Source organism: Xenopus laevis, chromosome 6L (assembly GCF_017654675.1).
Source record: "Xenopus laevis strain J_2021 chromosome 6L, Xenopus_laevis_v10.1, whole genome shotgun sequence".
Classification (NCBI taxonomy): Eukaryota; Metazoa; Chordata; class Amphibia; order Anura; family Pipidae; genus Xenopus; species Xenopus laevis.
The window spans coordinates 97916645-97937113 of NC_054381.1; the positions used below are offsets into that span (position 1 = coordinate 97916645).

Sequence of the window (20469 nt, forward strand, 5' to 3'; positions counted from 1 at the left end):
TGAAAAAACGGTAAAAAAATAAAAAATGGAAAGTAATTGAAAAAAGTCTTTATTTCTGGGGAACAGTCTGAAAACAATTGAACTGAAAAAAGTGTTTGGAAGGTGAAAACCCCTTTAACTTCATAAAGGATTAACACTGGCACATGGCATTTCCAGATGTTACCCAGTAACTTTTGTTTATCTCTGTGAAAAGCCTAAACCATCATCATCATCATCATCATCATCATTTATTTATATAGCGCTGTCAAGATACGCAGTGCTTTACTGCAGTTATAGCAAACAGGGAATAAATGGTGGCTAACAGACAAGGATTACAGAGTACAATAGGGTTTACAAACTAAAAGGTTAGGGTACAATTGAGACAAAAGGATCATATAAACACTTTGTCATTTTTGATACAGCAATGATTAATTAAGGTACAACGAATAGGCCTCTTTAAACAGATGGGTCTTTAAGGAGCGCTTGAAAGTTTGGAAGGAAGGAGAAAGTCTGACAGCTTGTGGCAGAGAGTTCCAGAGAAAAGCAGAAGCCCGAGAGAAGTCTTGTAGACGAGAATGGGCAGAAGTGACCAGAGGAGAAGTGAGGCGAAGATCAGAAGCAGAGCGTAGGTTTCGTGAAGGAGTGTATTTGGAGATTAGAGATGAAATATAGGGAGGGGTTTCATTATTAAGGGCCTTGAATGTGAGTGTAAGTAATTTGAATTTGATTCTAGAAGAGATTGGGAGCCAGTGAAGGGACATACATATGGGAGCAGCTGATGTTGAGCGGCGAGCTAGATGAATGAGTCTAGCGGCCGCGTTTAGAACAGATTGGAGTTGTGAAAGGTGACTTGTTGGAATACCTGTGAGGAGTAAGTTGCAGTAATCAAGGCGGGAGATGATGATAGACTGAATCAGTGTTTTAGTTGATTCTGAACTGAGATAGGGTCGTATTCGAGCAATGTTGCGCAGTTGAATACGGCAAGATTTTGCAAGTGTTTGAATGTGTGGTGAAAAAGACAGATGAGAGTCTAAGATAACTCCTAGGCAGCGTGCCTGTGTGGTGGAATGAAAGGTGGTGTTGTTTACGGTGAGTGATATCTGAGGGACAGGGGAAGATCTTGGAGGAAATATGATGAGTTCTGTTTTAGAAAGGTTCAGTTTCAGGTGGCGCTGTGACATCCAGGAGGAGACAGCAGAGAGACAGTCTGTGACTTGGGAAAGGACAGAATTAGAAAGATCAGGAGTAGACAAGTAGAGTTGGGTGTCATCAGCATAAAGGTGATACTGAAGTCCAAATGACTGAATGAGTTTTCCTAGTGAAGTTGTATAGAGCGAGAACAGCAGGGGGCCAAGAACAGAGCCTTGAGGAACTCCAACAGAGAGTGGGAAAGTAGTAGAAGTAGAGTTAGAGAAGGAAACTTTAAAGGAACGGTCAGACAGATAAGATGTAAACCATGAAAGAGCAGTGTCCCGAATGCCAGATGAGTGTAGAATGTCAAGGAGGAGTGTGTGGTCAACTGTGTCAAAGGCTGCAGAGAGATCTAGTAGGATTAGAATGGAATAATGACCTTTAGACTTTGCCAATAGAAGATCATTGGTTACTTTGGTGAGGGCAGTTTCAGTCGAGTGTGATGGGGCGGAAGCCAGATTGCAAGGGGTCGAGGAGGGAGTTGTGAGTGAGATGCTGGATCAGGCGTTTATAAACAAGCCTTTCTAGTAATTTGGAGGCGAATGGAAGAAGGGAGACCGGTCGATAGTTAGTGGGAGAGCTGGGATCAAGGGAAGGTTTTTTGAGGATAGGAGTGATTAGTGCTTGTTTGTATAATGATGGAAAGGTACCAGTAGAGAGTGAAAGATTGAATAGGTGGGTAAGTGCAGGAGAAAGTGTATCAGAGATTGGGTGGAGAAGGCAAGAGGGTATGGGGTCAAGGGAGCAGGTGGTGGGTTTTGAGCTGGCTAGAAGTTTGCTGACTTCATCTAGAGTTGCAGGGGTGAAGGAGTGCAAAGTAGATGTGAGTGGACTGCACGTTGGTCTGAGATTGTTGTTGGACGGTATGCTCAGCCTAATGAGATCGATTTTTTCATTAAAGAAATGAGCAAGGTCTTGGACAGTAACATTAATAGGTGGAGGAGGTGGAGGGGGGCATAGGAGTGAGTTAAATGTGGCAAACAGCTGCTGTGGTTTGGAGGACATAGTAGATATTAGATAAGAGAAGTATTGTTCTTTGGCTAATGATAGAGCTCGGTTATGGCAGGAGAGCATAAATTTGAAGTGGATGAAATCAGGATCAGTTCGTGACTTTCTCCATCGTCGCTCAGCTGATCTACTACATCTTCTGAGGTACCGTGTTACACTAGTGTGCCAGGGTTGGGGTTTAGCTGGCCGGCTGTGACGGGTGGTAGAAGGTGCAAGGGAGTCAAGTGCTGTTGAAAGGGCATCGTTGTAGAGAGAAGCTGCCATATTGGGACAGGAGAGAGTATTAATATGAGATATGGATTGTGCTGATACTGTTGATAATTGTGGTTCAAAGGCATTAAGGTTTCTGTACGTATGGGTAGAGAGAGATGGTTGTGAAGGTGCGGGTGAAAGCAGTATCTGAAAGGAGAGTAGATGATGGTCAGACAGAGGGTAGGGAGAGTTTATTAAGTTGGATGGGCAGCATGAGTGGCAGAATATAAGGTCAAGGGAATATAAACATATGGTCTAAACTACAAGACCATGCCAGTAGCTGCTGAAGGAAAACCTGCTTAAAGCTGGCCATAGATGTTGAGATTTTTAAAAGATCAGATCCTGATCGTGAGACCACGATCTTCTCAGAACGATTTACCATCAACTAAAAAGACCAATTTACCAGGAAAACAAAGGGGAGCTGCCTGCTTGGCCCTGCAAACATAGAGAGATTGCACTGGGACCGACAAAGATTTTTTGACCTGGCCGATCAATTTCCCGACAGATGTCGGCCGAAAAATCGTAAGATGTACGATCGTTCGAATACCACTAACCACACGATAATTGGTCGGGCTTCCCTAAAATCGGTAGTTCGGCAAGAAGAATCGTCGCGTCTATGGGGACCTTAAGGGAGGAAACAGATTGTAGTAGGAGAATGTTCAACTGCCACCATGAAGCCAAGCCACGGTGCCTTTTCCAGCAGGATATGTACAGCTATTACACCGATTAACAGACTAGCTCATTGCTTGATCATACTTGTCTGGCAATTTTACTACTATATATATTGCTGACAGGGCTTGCACCTTCTAATGTGCCTGTGTTAACCTCAACTATACTATATTAGAACCCCCATTTTAAGTTTTTTTAGGGGAAAAAATTGCGTCAAATTTGGGAAAATGTAAAATCAGGGAAATGTTTTATCCACTATATAATGATGGCGGAAAAACAGTATAAAATGTGGAAAGACTTCAGGGGATTTAAATTGAGGTTAAATGTATATTACAACTATACTATACTTCTATAGCTGTACAACCTGCAGTAAACAAAACATCATAGAACGCCCGCAAGTGCAGTTGCAGGCCCTGCAATTTCCCCCGAAGTAAGTTGTGTGTGAAACCACTCTCATTAAAGGTACTGCATCAAAATGTGCTCCTTGCACTTACATTTCGTTGCTACTCAGTCCTTCATGTTTTCTGTTCGAATTCGATTGCTATTGCACCTATTAATACAGGAAAACCCTGGAGCTACCGCCAGCTCTGAACCAGGCAGTAGCTCCAGGGTTCCCCTCCCTGTGACAAAGCACATGCGCAGTTGCATACGTTTTGCAATTCAAACACAGTTGCGGTAGGCACAGCGCATCTGCAGGAAGAGCAAAGGCCCCTTTTGCAACCACAATGATGGCTGAAATTCTGGAAAAATAAACTATTGTGATTGCATCCAAAACTGCACTTTGCTCAAGGCACTTGTGGACATATATAAATATGCCCTCATTTTTCTCAAGGAATGAAATACCCGATAACATTTTTATATAGAGTTATTTTATAACAAGTATGTGCAAGTGATGGTTGAAAAAAAAAAAAAAAGGAAACATAGAAGCCCAGCCAGTAAAAGTTAAAAGAGGCATGTTACCACAAAAGAATTCCAGCCTTATACAAATGCACAAAACTGTGGAATTCTCTCCTTACAAGTTGTGTTTACCGTTTCTATATATTTATATGCCCCATAGAGTTGACAGAGATTTCCAAGTCTGCAGTGGATTACAGATTCTGTCTGTACTGGGAGCTGCAGGTTAGATATTTATTTATTAAGTGATTGCGGTTCTCGGTTTCATACAAAGAGGGCAAAAATGTATTGATAAAAATATTTTACCATCTCCTTTTGTAAAGGTAACTTGAGGAAGATGAAGAATTACCACAGGTAACTAGCTCAATTCCAGTTTATGAGAAGCAGCTAGAGTAATTCCAGCCCAATGACACTACATAATGGTTAAGCAAACATCATAAAAAATATCTGTGGGAGGCTTAACAGGAATAACAAGACGTGGTAATGCAGTCTAATCAGCAGTGCTGCTTATCGTATGCCCATATTTTCTTTCCTTGTATAAAAATGAGTTAAGGGACTATTCATATTCCTAAAAAAGAAAAAAAAAACACAAGTGTGTTCACAAGAATTGTGAATACCCCCCATCCTACCCTCAAAACACTAATATTCCCTGTTCTAAATATGAAGTTATAATGTCATCTGGTCCTAGGAAGATATAACTCACATTAAATGGACTCTTCAGCCCCCAAACTTCCCTGTGGGAGATATATATATATATATATATATATATATATATATATATATATATATATATATATATATATATATATATATATATATATATATATATACATACATATATATATATAGTTCTAAGTATAAGTTCTGCCACAGAACTTTGATAAATTTAGTTGTCATTACAGACACACAGAGGGCAAAATTGCAGTTTTTCACTTGCAGTCATTTCTTTTAAATAAAAAAAGACTTTGCCAATAGCAATTGCTGACTCTGTGATGGAGGTGTTATATGCCTTTACAATTACAATATTTAAAACAAATGTATATTCCCCCTGCAAAACTAGGAGTTTAAGTAGACCATTTTACTACTTTTACCCAACCGCCTCAATGTTCCTATAGATATCTTCTAAATGGCCAAAAATATAAAATATTAATGTTTCTTAAGAAATAAGGAATGATAGGACTTGCATATCAAAGTTGCTTAAATAAAAACATGACATGTATGCCAGTATAGAGTATCAGTATCTGGCTTGGTTAAGAAACAGATTGCCATTAGGAACAGAAAGCTAAAAATGCCTTTGTAAAGCTATACATATGTAAAAGAAACAGAAAAACACAATGTAATCTGGCACCTAATGCTGTAAAAAACTTGATCCTGTTAAAGAGGGAGGGAGTTTCCTGCTGTACTGTACTTGTGGTTCTGAATAACCAACAATAACACTGTCTGGTATTTGAGGTTACTATAGGACAGACTGCATGTGTCACTGCAAAAAATATTTCAGGACAGACAAATTATGGTTCTGACTCTTGAAACAATGTAGCAAAAGTTGGGTGTTTAAATTGGAGAAAAATTGTATGTCAGAAAATCATTAAACATCAAGTTAACAATAACTTGTCAACATTTTTGTTTACTCGACAAATTCACTATAGTGGCACCCTAATCCTCCTTTAAAAAGCCATTGCATTTACAAATAACTTTAAAACCAATGCCAATTTTTAACAAACATATATTTGAAATGCCCAATCATGCCTTTCTTGCAACTGTTTTGACCATAGTCCATGTCACAGCAACTTTACCCACAAATGGCAGCCTCCTCTGTCTCTTACCTTGTCTGTTCCTGCAAGATTAGATGTGGCTCCACAAAGAACTTCACTTTTAGCTTTAACCTGAAAGGCGCCAGACCATCCATCTGCTGCGATATTCGGTTTCGGAGATTCAGCCATAGATTTTCTCCTTTGTTACCACTAAATTGTAGTCCAAAGTAATCTCCTTCAATAATCCCTAACCTTTTGCAAACCTGAGAAATACAGAGAAATAAAATACTTCATTCAGAAATCACACAGAGATATGGTCTAGTATACAAACATTTAGCAAAAGTATATATCCCCATGTGCCACCACTCTAAAGGTGAAGAGATGCTTACTTTCTTACCGTCAACATTTGATTTGAAGATACAAGGCATTAACTTGCGAACTTGCAACAGATAATGTATAAACACAACTTTTTTAAGGCAAAGAAACTTGTGAAAAACAGTAGTAACAGATGGATTACTTGCAATATTTACTTTTCAGACAATTTAACGATAAAGTGACTGATAAAAGACATAAAGCTGAGCAGCCTTCTTTGCTTTGGAACAAATACTAGATAAAGCAGTCAATGTGGGTTGTGCAATATAGTAACTAAAGGACAACAATCCTAAACTATTATATGTAATACATCATTTTAATGTTGTATCTCTTACTTAATGCCACAGAATAGAAAGTTATTTTGTTCCATACTACTGAAGCAGCAACACCTTATGTTGTGAATATAAATATGAAATAAATAAATATTATAAATATGAAGCAACGTCAGTAACCTTATCTTATCACTGCATTCAGTGACAAGAAGTGCTAGCAATACATTTGATGGAAAACTTGCACCTCATTTTAACATGTGTTCATCTCATTCAGTTGGGCTTATGTAGTAAAGGTACATAAATATTAACTGAACTTCCACAAATTAACACAAATGTATTGTCGGGGGGGAGGTCAATCATAGGAACCTGTCCCTGTCTCTGGTGTTTCAGTCTGGCAGCTTAGTAATTCAGGTGCAGACTCTAAACCAGGAGTCCCCAACCTTTTTTACCTGTGAGCAACATTCAGATGTAAAAGGAGTTGGGGAGCAACAAAGCATGAAAAATGTTCCTTGAGGTGCCAAATAAGGGATGTGATTGACTATTTGGTAGCCTCTATGTGAATTGCCAGCATAAAGGAGGGTCTGTTTGGCACTACAGTTCTGCAACCAAAATTTACCTCCAGACCTGGAATTTAAAAATAAGCACCTGCCACTGAGAGCAAAGCCCAAGGGGTTGGTGACCAACATGTTGGTCGCGAGCTACTGGTTGGGGACCAGTGCTCTAAACAGTTATAATTTTGAAACATTTAGTTGATACATTTCTCAGCAGCATCTCTGGAGTATTAGAAACTATTGTATCAATTCTAATTGAAATCTTAATGAAGCTCAAGGAGTCTGCTCAGCAGGGACAAAAATAAGAAATGTATCAACTAAATGTATCAACTTAGAACAGTTTACAGCAGTAGTGCCCATACTTTACCAATGCGGGGTCTACTTTTAGTGATATTGTCCCATTATGATCTACACCATAACATCACAGTTAGCATTCTGTTCCATGGAAAAAACGACAAATATTATATTGATATATAAGAGAATATTTTAAAAAAACAATATTTTAAACATATATTTCTTATGTAAACTTAGAATAAATATCTGAATGAAAAGAAAAAAACAGGAGGGTGATTTAGACAAGCAGTATACTGAAAGAGTCTTGAGATCTACTGATCACCAACTACAGGTCTACTGATCTACCTTTCGGCAACCCCTTCCCAGAGCTGCTTAAAGGTCCCCATAGACGCAAAGATTTCTATTGCTAAACGACCGATTTTAGCGAAGTCCGACCAATCCTTCAAAATTATTGTGTGGTTAGTGGGATTCAAACGATCGAACATCTTACGATTTTTCGGCCGACATCTGTCAGGAAATTGATCGGCCAAGTTCAAAAATCTTTATCAGTCCCACTGCAATCTATCTATGTTTGCAGGGCCAAGCAGGCAGCTCCACTTTGTTTTCCTGGCAAATTGGTCTTTTTAGTTGATGGACAATTCGTACGATCGTATGATCGTTCCGAGATAATCGTGGTCTCACGATGATGATCGGATCTTTTAAAAATCTCAACATCTATGGCCAGCTTTAGAAAAATGCAACTTTACACTTAAATATTAGAAGCACAGAAAATAATTGGAAAAAGTCTTTATTTTTGGTGAACTGTCTGAAACTAACTGGACTGAAAAAAAGTGTTTTAAGGTGAACAGCCCCTTTAAAAGGAATCACCGCTAAATTGGAAGAGACTGATGTTTCCATTTCAATTGCAGAAAGTTCTAGGGGTTGCGAATGGAGGTGCCTCATATAAATACATGAGAGAAAATTCCTTGCAGCCAAGCAATCAGAATGTAGAATTTAGAAATCCCAACAACATCTATGACTATTATACGATTCGATCTTATAGCATTTAGCAGTACAAATAAACAGGGAATTGCACAAATTTGAACATGACGACATCTGTAGTGCAGAGAAGGAGAGAAGATGTTAAAGGAAAGGAATATACATTTAATAAAACAGACACAATGCACAGCAGAGAATATAGCGGGTGCAACACTGAGGGGCAGGGTGGTATTGACAAGCAGAAAGATATGATGATATGAATGTTGGTATCAATATGGACCTGCACTACAGCACATTTATTGCTCTTATTTCTCCAGTTACCCACACATATACAGCAAGATCACCGCTTTCTCTTAGATTTATAGCATAATAGATCAATCAACACTGTGTCGCCTATAACAATGACGACAAAGGTTCCACAGCAGGTAACTGCTAACACAACGCCACTGAGCCACCACATTTACCTTTCCACAGGATTCACAAACAAAACAGTCAGACCAGCGCAGGTTCAGTAAATAAATAAGAAGATTAACACTGAGCAATTGTTTATGCCAAGCTGGAGCCCAGCACTGTTAGACTGAAAGTTATTTTCACCCAGTCACAGGGAGCCCAGGACATATATGCAGGGAAAGTGCTGGCATTTCTTCCCTTCTCAGCTGATGTGTTTGTCTGGTTGCAAATAAAAGAAGGGGCCTCAGAGGTTTGATAGAGGAGCTGTAAGATAGAGGAGGGCAGGGATGTAGACTGGAGGGGCTGTTATTGTGCACACAGGCAGGTAAGTGCTGGGGATCACAGGGCTCCCTCCAAAACAGACAACAAACAAGTGTGAGAAGTGAAAAGTGCGCCGGCCCCATAGACTGATGAACGGGAAACTTGTCTGCCTGTGGGAATCTAGTTGTATAAACACCAGCACCAGAGTCACGTATCCGACCCAATTACCTGATTGAGACAGTCCTCTCCATTCGCCTTCGGATCCACTTCTACCTCCATAACCACCGCATCCGGCCTCGTCACATAGCACAGCATGGCAATACGAGGGGTGATGCCCGGCTCCTTTCCTTCAGCTGAACCCTAACAGAAAGCCGCCCGTGTTGTCTCTGGGGTTCCTGATTAACCGTGTCCTGTATGTGTGTGTCTGTAGCTGCATGTAGAAAAAGCGCGTAGGAGGACGGCGCCTTCTTCCAGCACCATCCGCACAAACATATCAATAATTTGATACAATCCTCCTCCTGCCTGTACTTTGCTTATGCCCGCCTCCTCGCCGAGACACGCCCCGCACGCTTATTGGTTCTCTAGCCGCTAGAATACTGTAACCGGAGCCCGGAGCTTGTATTAGGAAAGGACCTTCAGCGGTGACGGGCGGGAATGGTGTTACAGCATGTACTGTCTCGCTTTTGTACACACACAGACGTGTCACTGTGCTGGGCGCTCGTTGCTCTTTCCATGTGCAGTACCAGCTCCTTCATCTGCTTTTTTTTTTTAATTCTTCTTTTCTGATACATTATGACCAGAATCTAAACTAATGCTTATTGTTGGCTTTTTTTAATATCACGTGACCTGTGGCTCTTGAGGTTTTTTTTTTCTATGTTTGAAAATGTGCTGACATGACAAATAATTCCTTAATAAAGCATACAAAAATATACACTCATGAATAAAGAGCCAGTGTAAGTGTGGTGGGCAAGATAGCTAATTAGCTATGGAACCATGTGGGACATGCATGCTAATATGTTGTTATTTATATGTATTGGCTGTGAGGGCAGCTGCATTACTTAGCTCTGACATTCAGTACATTTTAGTACTTCTAAAAAGGGGAAGATTAAATTAACCATTTCCCCTAGCAACCAGGCGGCTAAGAGACCAGAAGCTGAATAGTACAGGGCCTGACTAGAAAGAGAAGTAGTACATAACAGGCCTAGACTGGGAGTCAAAATAGGCCAAAACAGGCCCTTACCAGCCCACTATATGGTAACTTTCTATGGGACCACACAGCAGCCCCTCTGGCATATGCCAGTCTGGACCTGGTACATAGTAACCATTATTTAACCAGGCAGTATTTTATCATGCACAAAAAAATAGGCATATGTGGGAAAAACTTTACCCCAACTAAGGTTGCCATGGCCACCTGGCCAGTGTTTTATTGGCCTGGCAAGTAAAAATGTTGCATGATGCCAAAGTTATTAATAGGGGGAAATCATAAAAATAAAAGAAGGCTCTTGAGCAACCCATACCCATCAAAAATTGATTCCTCATGTTCTACAAATGAGCCAAACCCACTGGTGACATCACTGACGGGGTTGCAGGAAAGAAGCCGGCGAAAGGGCTAAAGCTGTCCATAGATGCAAAGATCCGATCGTTCGAATCCTCGAACGATCGGACTCAGGGGTGTAACTATAGAGGAAGCAGACCCTGCAGGGGGGCCCAGGAGTGTAGGGGGCCCAGTGAGACCCTAATTAATTAGCATTTTTAATATATCTTGGTAAAATAGGCCAACATATAAATATTTTGGGGCCCTAAATTGAATTTGCTATGGGGCCCAGTAACAACTAGTTACGCCACTGATCGGACTCCCCCATCTCCCGACCTGCTACTAACCATTCCGATCACATAAAGTAGTAAAAGAACAGATCAGCCGATGTTCTGCACCTGACAGCAATTGTACAAAAGTTATGTCCGACAAAGCTGGTGACAGTTTTAAAAATCGTACGATTGGCAATACATGCAGAGAAATTATCGGCAGCCAACAGAAATCTATTAATCTGGCCGATCGACCAAACGACTGATCTCCGTGGGATGAAAAATGCCGGGACTCTCCACACACGGTCCTAAAATCATACGAATTGAGGATTCATACGATCTGATCTTTGCATCTATGGGCAGCTTTAGATGCAGGCACATAAGTACAAGCAGTGGCGTACCTAATGTAGCCTGGGCCAGGGTGCAAGATGCCCCCCCCGCTAAAGACACCTCCCTGAGGGGTTGCAGACCCGGCTGTTATTACACTCCTGGAGTACAAGCAGTCAGGCCCAGATTTGTGGAGAGGCCACCAAGATTTTAGGGGGTGGCATGCTGCCAAACCACATCGACATTGCTTCAGAAACACTGGGGATGCAGGAGATAGAATAGTTTTTTTAAGTTTCCTGTGCGCCAATCCCCATTGCTCTGGTCCCGATTATGAAAATTTGAGCTGATAAAAGGGAGGGGGTGACGAATGGCAGCAGGCCTAGGGGTGTCCATCATGTAAATCCTGACCTGCAAGCAGTAGACCCGCCACCCACCCCAGCAAGCAGACCCCTTTGGTGACCCAAACCTGCTTGACCCATGACTCTCAGGTGAACCTGCACATCACCAGTGGACAAGAATTTCAAAACCTAAAAATAATAAAGACCTTTGATGATTAGGCATAATTTGTAGGGTTGCAACTTGGCCATCGTTTTACAGGCTTGGACAGTAAAACAGATGCTTGACACCAACATTAATAGGAAAGAAATATAGTATAGCTAGGTCCTTTGCCAGAAAAGAAGATGAGAGAGCCATAAAATGTACCACAATCAATTACAGTTTCCTGGTTTATTGGTGCAATTATTGCCATTCAGTATAATAATGAAATGCTGCTTCTAATTACTTTAGCACATAAGTAGCTCAGGACAAAACAAACATACTCTTTTATATATGTATGTGTAATTCCTATCATCATAATATGTCACCATAAATCTGCTCACTTTGCAGGTTGTATGCAAAATTGTGTGTCAGCCCAACTTGTGGGTCCTCTGTTGCTCCTGGTCTACCTCCCATCTACGTGGTCTGTTTATTCTATACTGTAGCTGCACCGCTGAGCTGGGTACCTGCTGCCAAAAGAAGCACACCTGACTTGTCCAAACTATACTTCTATACAGAGGAGCAGTATACCCCATTATGCAATATGAGAACAATGAATAGGACTTGTACTAAACATCTAGACAATTTGCAATTGGGGTTCATTTTTTATTATTTGTGGTTTTGAGTTATTAAGCTTTTTATTTAACATCTGTTCAGTTTGCAATTTCAGCAATCTGGTTGCTGGTGTCCAAATAACCCTAGCAACCATGCATTAATTTAAATAAGAGACTGGAAAATGAATAGGGCCTGAATAGAAAATGTAGCAATAACAATAAATGTGTAGCCTTGCAGAGCATTTGTTTTTTTTAGATGGGGTCAGTGACCCCTATTCAACAGCTGGAAAGAGCGAAAAGAAGAAGGAAAATAATTCAAAAACCATTAAAAGGAAAAAATAAAAGCCAATTGAAAAGTTGCTTAGAATTAACCATTCTATAATATACTAAGCTGAACCACCCTTTTGATAACATAATATTCTATGGTTTATATTATTTATTAGCTAAACAGGACAAACAGAGAAAAATTAATATACTACATGTTTGAGCTTTGAGAGGTACAGAATAATATTACCAGTATATAAACCATGCCCTAAACCCTGTTTTGTTTGCAGGAGTCCATTATGCAGGGGATTATCTGTGAACTGGTTATCTTATTATCTCAAAGAAAAGGTAGGTAGCACCATCCATTGATAGAGGTTAGTAACATTAAGTGGTGTGCAAGGTCATAAGGTATATACAATTGAACAAAAAAGGGAAAAAGTATGACCCATAGTATTGCACCTACCCACTCTTTTAATCTGAGATCCCAAAAAGATATAAATAAAACATAACTTTTATTTATTAACCAACTAAAAATGATATGAAACGAAAAAAATGGATATTAAAATATTTAAAAACAAGGTTAGGTATGGAAGCTGAATAGACACGAGGTCAGCAGCTCATAAACGGTAAATTGAGATAGTTAAGTGGGTTTGTATTCACAGTTTTAACTGTTTCCCCACTATATTCTCAATAGCAGCAGGTTGCTGGTGACCCACAGTATGTGGGTAAACCGGACGGACCGAACGGTGTTGCGGGTCAGTATGTGGCCTCTGTATATGGTTAGGCCAAAATATGGCAACACACACTTATACCTATAAGCTAGTTATACATCGATATGTAACCACATGGGATTGATTAGTATAGTAACAACTCAGGTAAGGTTGTAACGAGAGGGGATTTAGCGAACCCAAACTTCAATGCCCGCTCAGGTCGTCCCTCGTATCCATGCTCTATAGCGCAACTGTGAGAGAGTGTCGGCGTGACCATAGGGGGATCGACCTCCCGGTATCGAGTATGCTACCCGTTTCCTCCCGCACACCCCTCCTTTGAGGTTAAGTCAAGGCGCCATGTATGAGTATCCGACTGGTTTGACCCTGTTAGCGTGACAAGAGGAGGAGCGACCTGTCGGTACTGTTTACGCTACCCGCTTCCTTCCCACACCTCCCTTCCTTAGAGTTGAACAGAGGAGCTAGGCACAAGTATCCGACTAGCGGAATACATTAAGCCCGTATCTGTATAGCACGGTTTCCCAAACCACCCTTCCGCCCTTCCGCCCAAAGGCCTTTGACAAAGCTCGCAGGTTGGCGAGCGAAACGCGCGTCAGGCGCTTCTAATAACATTTTTTAACTGTTAGGCAGGAACGGGGAATGGGCTGGTGCTGGTGAACGGGCGGAAGGGCGGAAGGGCGGTTTGGGAAACCGTGCTATACAGATAGTGCAATACTATGGGTCATACTTTTTCCCTTTTTTGTTCAATTATCTTATTATCTGCCTTGCAAGGACCAAAAAGGGAGTAGCTCCAATTTTCCTGTTTTCCCCATTTAGTTAAAGAAATAACAAAAAACATTGATTTAAACAAAAGGCAAAAAGTATGTTAAGTAGGAGTGCTGCCATGAGGCCTCTGGTGACAGCAGCCCACAAGTTACCAGGGATGGCAAAAGGCACTCCTGGTAATTTTAAAACATGAAATTATGATTTTTATTTTTGCAAAAGTTCCGAATGTTAGGGCTGGGGGGTGGCATCAGAAAGTCCAAATGGCCTTCCCGTAATTCAAACCTTTCTGGATAATGGCTCTCCAGATAACAGATCCATACCTGTATCTTAAAGAGCTATCTAGTATTATTGGACATCTGTGGAAATAAGATGAAACGTTTCAGTTTCTAACGTGCAAATTGGTTGATATAACTAGTGAAGTTAGTCATTTATTAGGAGTTCTGTTCAGAATATTGCTTGAAAAGCAGACTACATTACACAAGTCTCCCAAGTGACTTACTCATGAGGGCGTGGTAAGTAGCATGGCAAATAGATGCTATAGCTATATTTATATGTGTCATGTTCTTTACTACTTTATGTAATAGATCACTTTGCGATTTTTGTGCCACCTGTCTTGATACATACATTAGTTTTTTTTACATTAGTACTTTCTTAGTATACCCAGAATGACTGTGAATACATTAGTTATTTTTACATTAGTACTTACTTAGTATACCCAGAATGACTATGAATATTAGTTGAATACAGACAAAGGCATAGCCAATCAAGATTACTTTATTTTCTGCTGCATCTTTTGACAGTAGCTAAGCACTACATTTCCAACTAAATATGTTTCATTTTTACAAACGTTCCCATTCACTGTATTCTGCATGGATAAATAAAGCTATGCCTACTGTACAGGAACATATCACCAATAGCTGCAGACCTCTCAACAGGGTCCATAAGGCTTTTATAAAGGTTTCTGGGATTTACATTACAACTTACAGTTTGGGTTGATTTGATTTGCTTGGCTTTTCAAGTCATGTAAAGATGATTTGGTGAATGGGGGGATACCGCAATTTACATTTCCTGGAATCTAAGCAAAGCAGACCATATGAGTTTGTGCCCATTTAATGACCGTAGTTACGACTCACAAGTGGTAGTCTAAAATTGGATACTGCCTGCCCAGCTAGCAGTGCACAGTACTGTTAGAAAAATACAATGTACTTTTGTTAGCCTGGGGTCCTGGAAGGATAACTGCAATTAGTATGAATACATTCTTCTTTCTCTGGGCTCAGCAAGCTACAATACACCCTCAGGCAAGCACCTGGTGTCTGAAATCTACCCCCAGACCAGCCATGGCACATGCTTTTAGAATATAGAAAAAAAGGTGACCATTCTATCTCTGAAAATAAAACTGGTCATTTCTAGCCTTGTGGGAGTTCCTGCTCTTGTTTTCATCAGTGTGACATATACGGTAGATTCTTAAATGGCATGAAAAGTTTGTGAATATTCAATTGGAAACCCCACTGTGTAAATTCAGTGCTTGTTCCAGACACCCTTGGGAAATACCTAAGCTCTGTATGAAGATAGAGTACAACAGATAATTATGAATCCCTAAAGGCAAAGATCAGCTGGATATAACTAGAATAGGAAACTCATTAAGTCTAGTTTGTAGTAATGATTGACTATCTCCTTTACTATAAACTGCTTCCCCTTTACCTCCTTGTTTTAAAGGTACCTGCATGTTTGTAGTGTTGGTGATCAGGTTTCTTTTAGTAGTTCTTTTTTAAAAAAAATCAAATGTCTAGAGGTGATGAATTTAATGTTTCATGTTGCTTTATGTATCTAACAGCAACACTCAAGGGTCATTATATGGTACTTGTGGCTATAAGAGCAGCATTCATGGTTTGCCAGCTATGTGCATAGAGTATAGAGTATGTATAGAAATAGAAAATGGACCATAAGAATGAAAAAAAAAAACAATAATTTTTAAAAGAATCTGAAATCTAGATTACACAATACACAATTTTGGGTAGCATTTTCTAGGAAGAATAATGATGGACTGGACTACAAATTAAATACTAAATTAATGACTAGAATGGATCAGTTATCTTATTTAAATGCTGTTAAAACTAGGGATGCTCTCTTTGAGGGATATGTTCTCAGATGTACAAAGAATAAGAAGGCACTCCTTTAGGTTACAGTTACAGGAAAGGTGTTTACAAATTCTGCAACACAGGGGTCTTCTCTAATAGCAGGAGAATTCTAGTATTAACTGTGCAAGCTTGAAATATCCATTTCAGTGGGTATGCAATCTAAAATACTTAGATATGATTTAGGATAAGCACAATATTAATATGCTTATATTATTATTACTTTTATAACTATTATCATCAAGACTGCTTTAAATATCCTGCTATTTGTTTATAAAAGAGTTATAGCAAGGATGAGTTTTTAGATAATTGAATATTACATTGACACTGTGATCTAAATTTCAGTTTAGTGAGGAGAGAGCTAACGCTAGCAGATTAATGTAGGAAAGGAAACAAAAAAATGACTATACAATAAATTTTAAAAAATGCTTAGACCTTACTACAATCATGATGACTAGGGGCATTTTTGCCACTGGTGTAATTTTACCAGGGGTGGCTATCAGTCACCCTTCATAATTTTAACTCAAACTTTATTTTTAAAACCAGAAATGTGTCTCTTTTAGTGCACAATGTGAACCTCCACAAACAATGGTTTCCCCTTTACCCAATCTGAGAGTAAGAGATCTGTAATAGTGGGTGTGGACACAGGTGGCAGCCCCAAAGTCACCTCTGCAAAGGATAGAGTTGCATTCAGATTTTTTTCAGCTTCATTTAGATTTTCAGAAAAGCGAAACCTGAAAAAAAAGGCTCCAACACCTCATGGTAGTGCACAACAGCTGCATTTTTGCCATTGTTGCAGGTCAACTTTTTATTATGCATTCTGTGCAAGATGCAGAGTGCGACAAAAGTATAAGAAATTGTTTCAGTTCCCATCATAAATAACAGAAACCATTGAGCTTGTGGCACAAAAACTGGCCCTTCAGTCATTGTTGCTCATATTGCATATGCCCAATCCCTTTCCCTTTTAAGAGCTTGTGCACTTGTTCCCACAAGCATGTCGAGCAACTGTAGTCACATGGTTCATTCCATCATATAGCACAGCTTGCAATAATTGCTCCGGTTCATCTCTATGGCCATGAAGACAAATGCTTGATCTATTTTGGTAAATCAATTTTGTATTCAGCATTGATCCCCATCCACTGGGTGAATAAAATGGATCAGTTCCTACATATCATGACGAGGATAAATGCAGCAGAAAATGCTAAAAGCAAGCCCTTGCTATTATTAAAATGTATTTAATCCCAGGCATTTTGTCTGGAAATCAGTAGAATTTAGAAAAAATGGCAAATAGCAAACTAAACCAATATAAATACACATTTAAAAGCATATGATCATCTTCAAATCAGAGACCATCTGATTACTTTACTTACTGAACACTACTAATGTTGTTTCCCAGGGCCTTACTAATGGAAAGTTCAGATACCCCAATAAAAATGTACATTATGGGCTACACCTGTTAATATAGCGTGATGATGAGGAGAAATTAAAAAAGAAGCCCAAATGAGTTACAGGAAATAATTAACTGCAGCTATGGCATGGGATATATAATTGAATATAACACTAATTGATTGAGCCATAGAAGAAGGCCCTGAGTGATATACAGCATTAGTATATGTTTGCAAAAGAGGTTATTTTTTGTAGTGGGCCAAAATGCACTACTGCAACACCACCAAATGCAGAACACCTTCTGCTGATGCCACTGGTACGTGAATATAGGGGCTTTGTTTCTCCCTGGTCTACCACTGATGCAAGCATTCCTGGAATATTTTTTTCCTGTGACTGTATTGTTACTGTGTTAATCCACACTCCTGTCCTGTACACTCAGCTTGGATTCGAGAAGCACGTGTTACTGTACAAATATAACCACCTGTTAGCTTTATGTAATTAGTTACTAGGACTGAAAGAGGACACTGGCCCTAGCCAGTGGAGCTGAACCAAGGCCATATTTTTAGCTTTTACATGATTATGATGACTGCAGTATTTTAAGGAGAGTTATTTTAAAAAAAAGGAATATCTTTGTTACATGATTTCCACTGTAAAAAAAATCAAGTATGGAATTTATAATAAATCATCAAGAAAGCTCCAAATAATTTCAATGTGATTTCTCGGTGTATGATTTAAAGGGGTGGTTAACCTTTAAGCTAACTTTTATTATGTTCTAGATCTAGAATGACCAATTCTAACCACCAGTATTTCAACAGGTTGTCATTATTATTTTTTTTATATTTTTTAAATTATTTGTCTTCTTCTTTTGACTCTTTTCAGCTTTCAAATGGGGGGTCATTTAAAAACAAATGGACACTCGGGCTGTTGTCAGCAGCTGTTTTCAGTAAGCTTATTTTGGGATGACCTTAGCCTGTGTGTGACCGCACGTAGGCTGATCAGATTCAAATCAATGGAGCAGGGGCACTGAGCAGATCTGCTTCTCTCAGCCTGTAAAATTACACAGGCTGACAACAGTGCCCATAGCTTAAGTCTGAATAGGAAGATGAAAGACAATTCTGTGCAGTCGGTGGAGCTTACGCCATTTATTGTGTTGTGCCCCCCATAATATTGATGCACAAGCGGTCACAATAAATAGGGTAAGTTCTTTGACTGCATAGAATTGTGTGTGTGTGGCTCCGACTCCATCTTCCTATACACTGTGAAGACATTACCAGTCATACGGGGGACCAGCATCATGTCATGTCTGGAAATTTTCTTTTACTAAAGAAAAACTACAGGGGAAAATATGCAGAATATATTTTTAATCAGGGCCACATCTATGGATGTGGATATCATTGAGTGGTAGGGGTGGCAGATGTTATCATTGGCAGTGGTCAGGGCAGTCAGTGGTGGGGGGAGGCCCTTGAGGTAAGGTCCTCCGTTCAGGTCTGGACTGGGAGTCAAAATAGGCCCTGGCATTTCAAGTGCACAGAGGCCCAAACAGCCCCCACCAGCCCAGTAAATAGTGATTTTCTATGGAAACTTACAGCAGCCCCTCTGACATTTGCCAGAACACAGAAATTGCCAGTCCGGGCCTGCCTCCGTTGGTGCCAAGGGTCCTCAGTCCAACACCAATTTTTTTTAAACACTGCACCTTGGTAGTAATCCATAGCAACTAATCAAATATTTGCTTTCATTATTCAACTTACAACTTGGTTGCAAAGATTGGTTGCTATCAATTACTGTCCATGTGCACATTTGCCCAGTGTTTATCTGTAGGTAGAGTCCCCGTAGCAGCAATCTCCTTTCACTGAGGAAATACTACATGGGGCATGTGCAAAATATTCTCTAGGCACATTGCAGGTTTGCCTTTGACCAAAATGTTCATGTTTTCTGTACACAATGCACAAGCTCTAAGTTATCATACAATGTAAAATTTCCTGCATTGCGATGCGAACATTGTCAAATCACACTGGGTTTCATTAAGTCTAGAGCCACATGGGTAGATTTCAGCCCCTTCCGCTGGCAGTAGTCTCCCTCTTCTGTTTGCATCCAGAACCATTGCGAATTTTGTCAAAGAAACACAAGGCTTTGCATTTTGAGCCGATATCCGTTGAGTGTGTTCACGATGGAGCCGCCCCAATGGTTCTGGACACGAAAAAAGGGGGATACTGCCTGCGGTAGGGGCTGAAGTCAGCCTGCTGATTTATCAGGCTGATTTTGGCTCTGTATGGCCGCAGCCTAAGGGGCCAGTGCTCCTGCAAGGCTAGTAAGGGTTATGCAATGTACATTACTGAGAGTACAGTGTCCCTGTCTGATATTGCTAATAATAAAAGTTTACTATTTGAAACAATATATGATGACAGACTGCTAGTGAAGCAGGTTCTTTTAAATACAGCAACATTATATCATAGTGCTATTGCTTCAATTAACTTTGAATAATGTTGGCTAAAAATATCCATGCATTTTGAGCCCTGCCTATCTTGCCCACACCTTGGAACACCACCTATGCAATTATGGAGAAATCCCAATGCTGGCTTAGCTCAGATATTTAGAAATCTAATTATCATGAAAATCTTATTATAACCACTCCTAACTGTAAAGTGTTGTATGGACTGGCACATTGTGTGCCAGGAATATTGAAATAGACATCCCTGTTTTAATATACGAAGGCACTTCATTCATACTAAAGAGCCTGTACAAATTATTATTATTACTCTGCAATAAGTAATGCCAAAGGTGTGGTTGTTTTACTATACAAAAACTGTCCTGGGAAGTACACAAATATCCTGAGACTGAACGTTTCTCACCTTTTGCATGGGTGGCAAAATACCCAAAAATACTTTTCCATTAAAGGGAACGTCACTTGAATATGTTCACTGGTGCACCATCTGAAATTTCCATACACTCTTTAGTGTTATTTTATGTATTTTGTCATCCACCAATAGGGTAAGTTTGTATGGACATCAAAACCCTATAATCGGCCACAATCATTAACACACAGTGTACAGT

General features: G+C 39.9%; 1 protein-coding gene across 1 annotated transcript in view; it reads right to left on the bottom strand.

Moving 5' to 3' along the window:
* mylip.L (myosin regulatory light chain interacting protein L homeolog) overlaps positions 1-18266 on the bottom strand; it is a gene marked incomplete at its 5' end in the record, with an annotated part of 34268 nt that extends 16002 nt beyond the window's left edge. The window contains 3 exon segments of the mRNA NM_001094693.1: positions 5817-6007; positions 9151-9407; positions 18238-18266. Of these exon segments, the coding sequence (NP_001088162.1) occupies positions 5817-6007; positions 9151-9237 (278 nt within the window).
* Positions 18267-20469: the final 2203 nt, after the last annotated feature.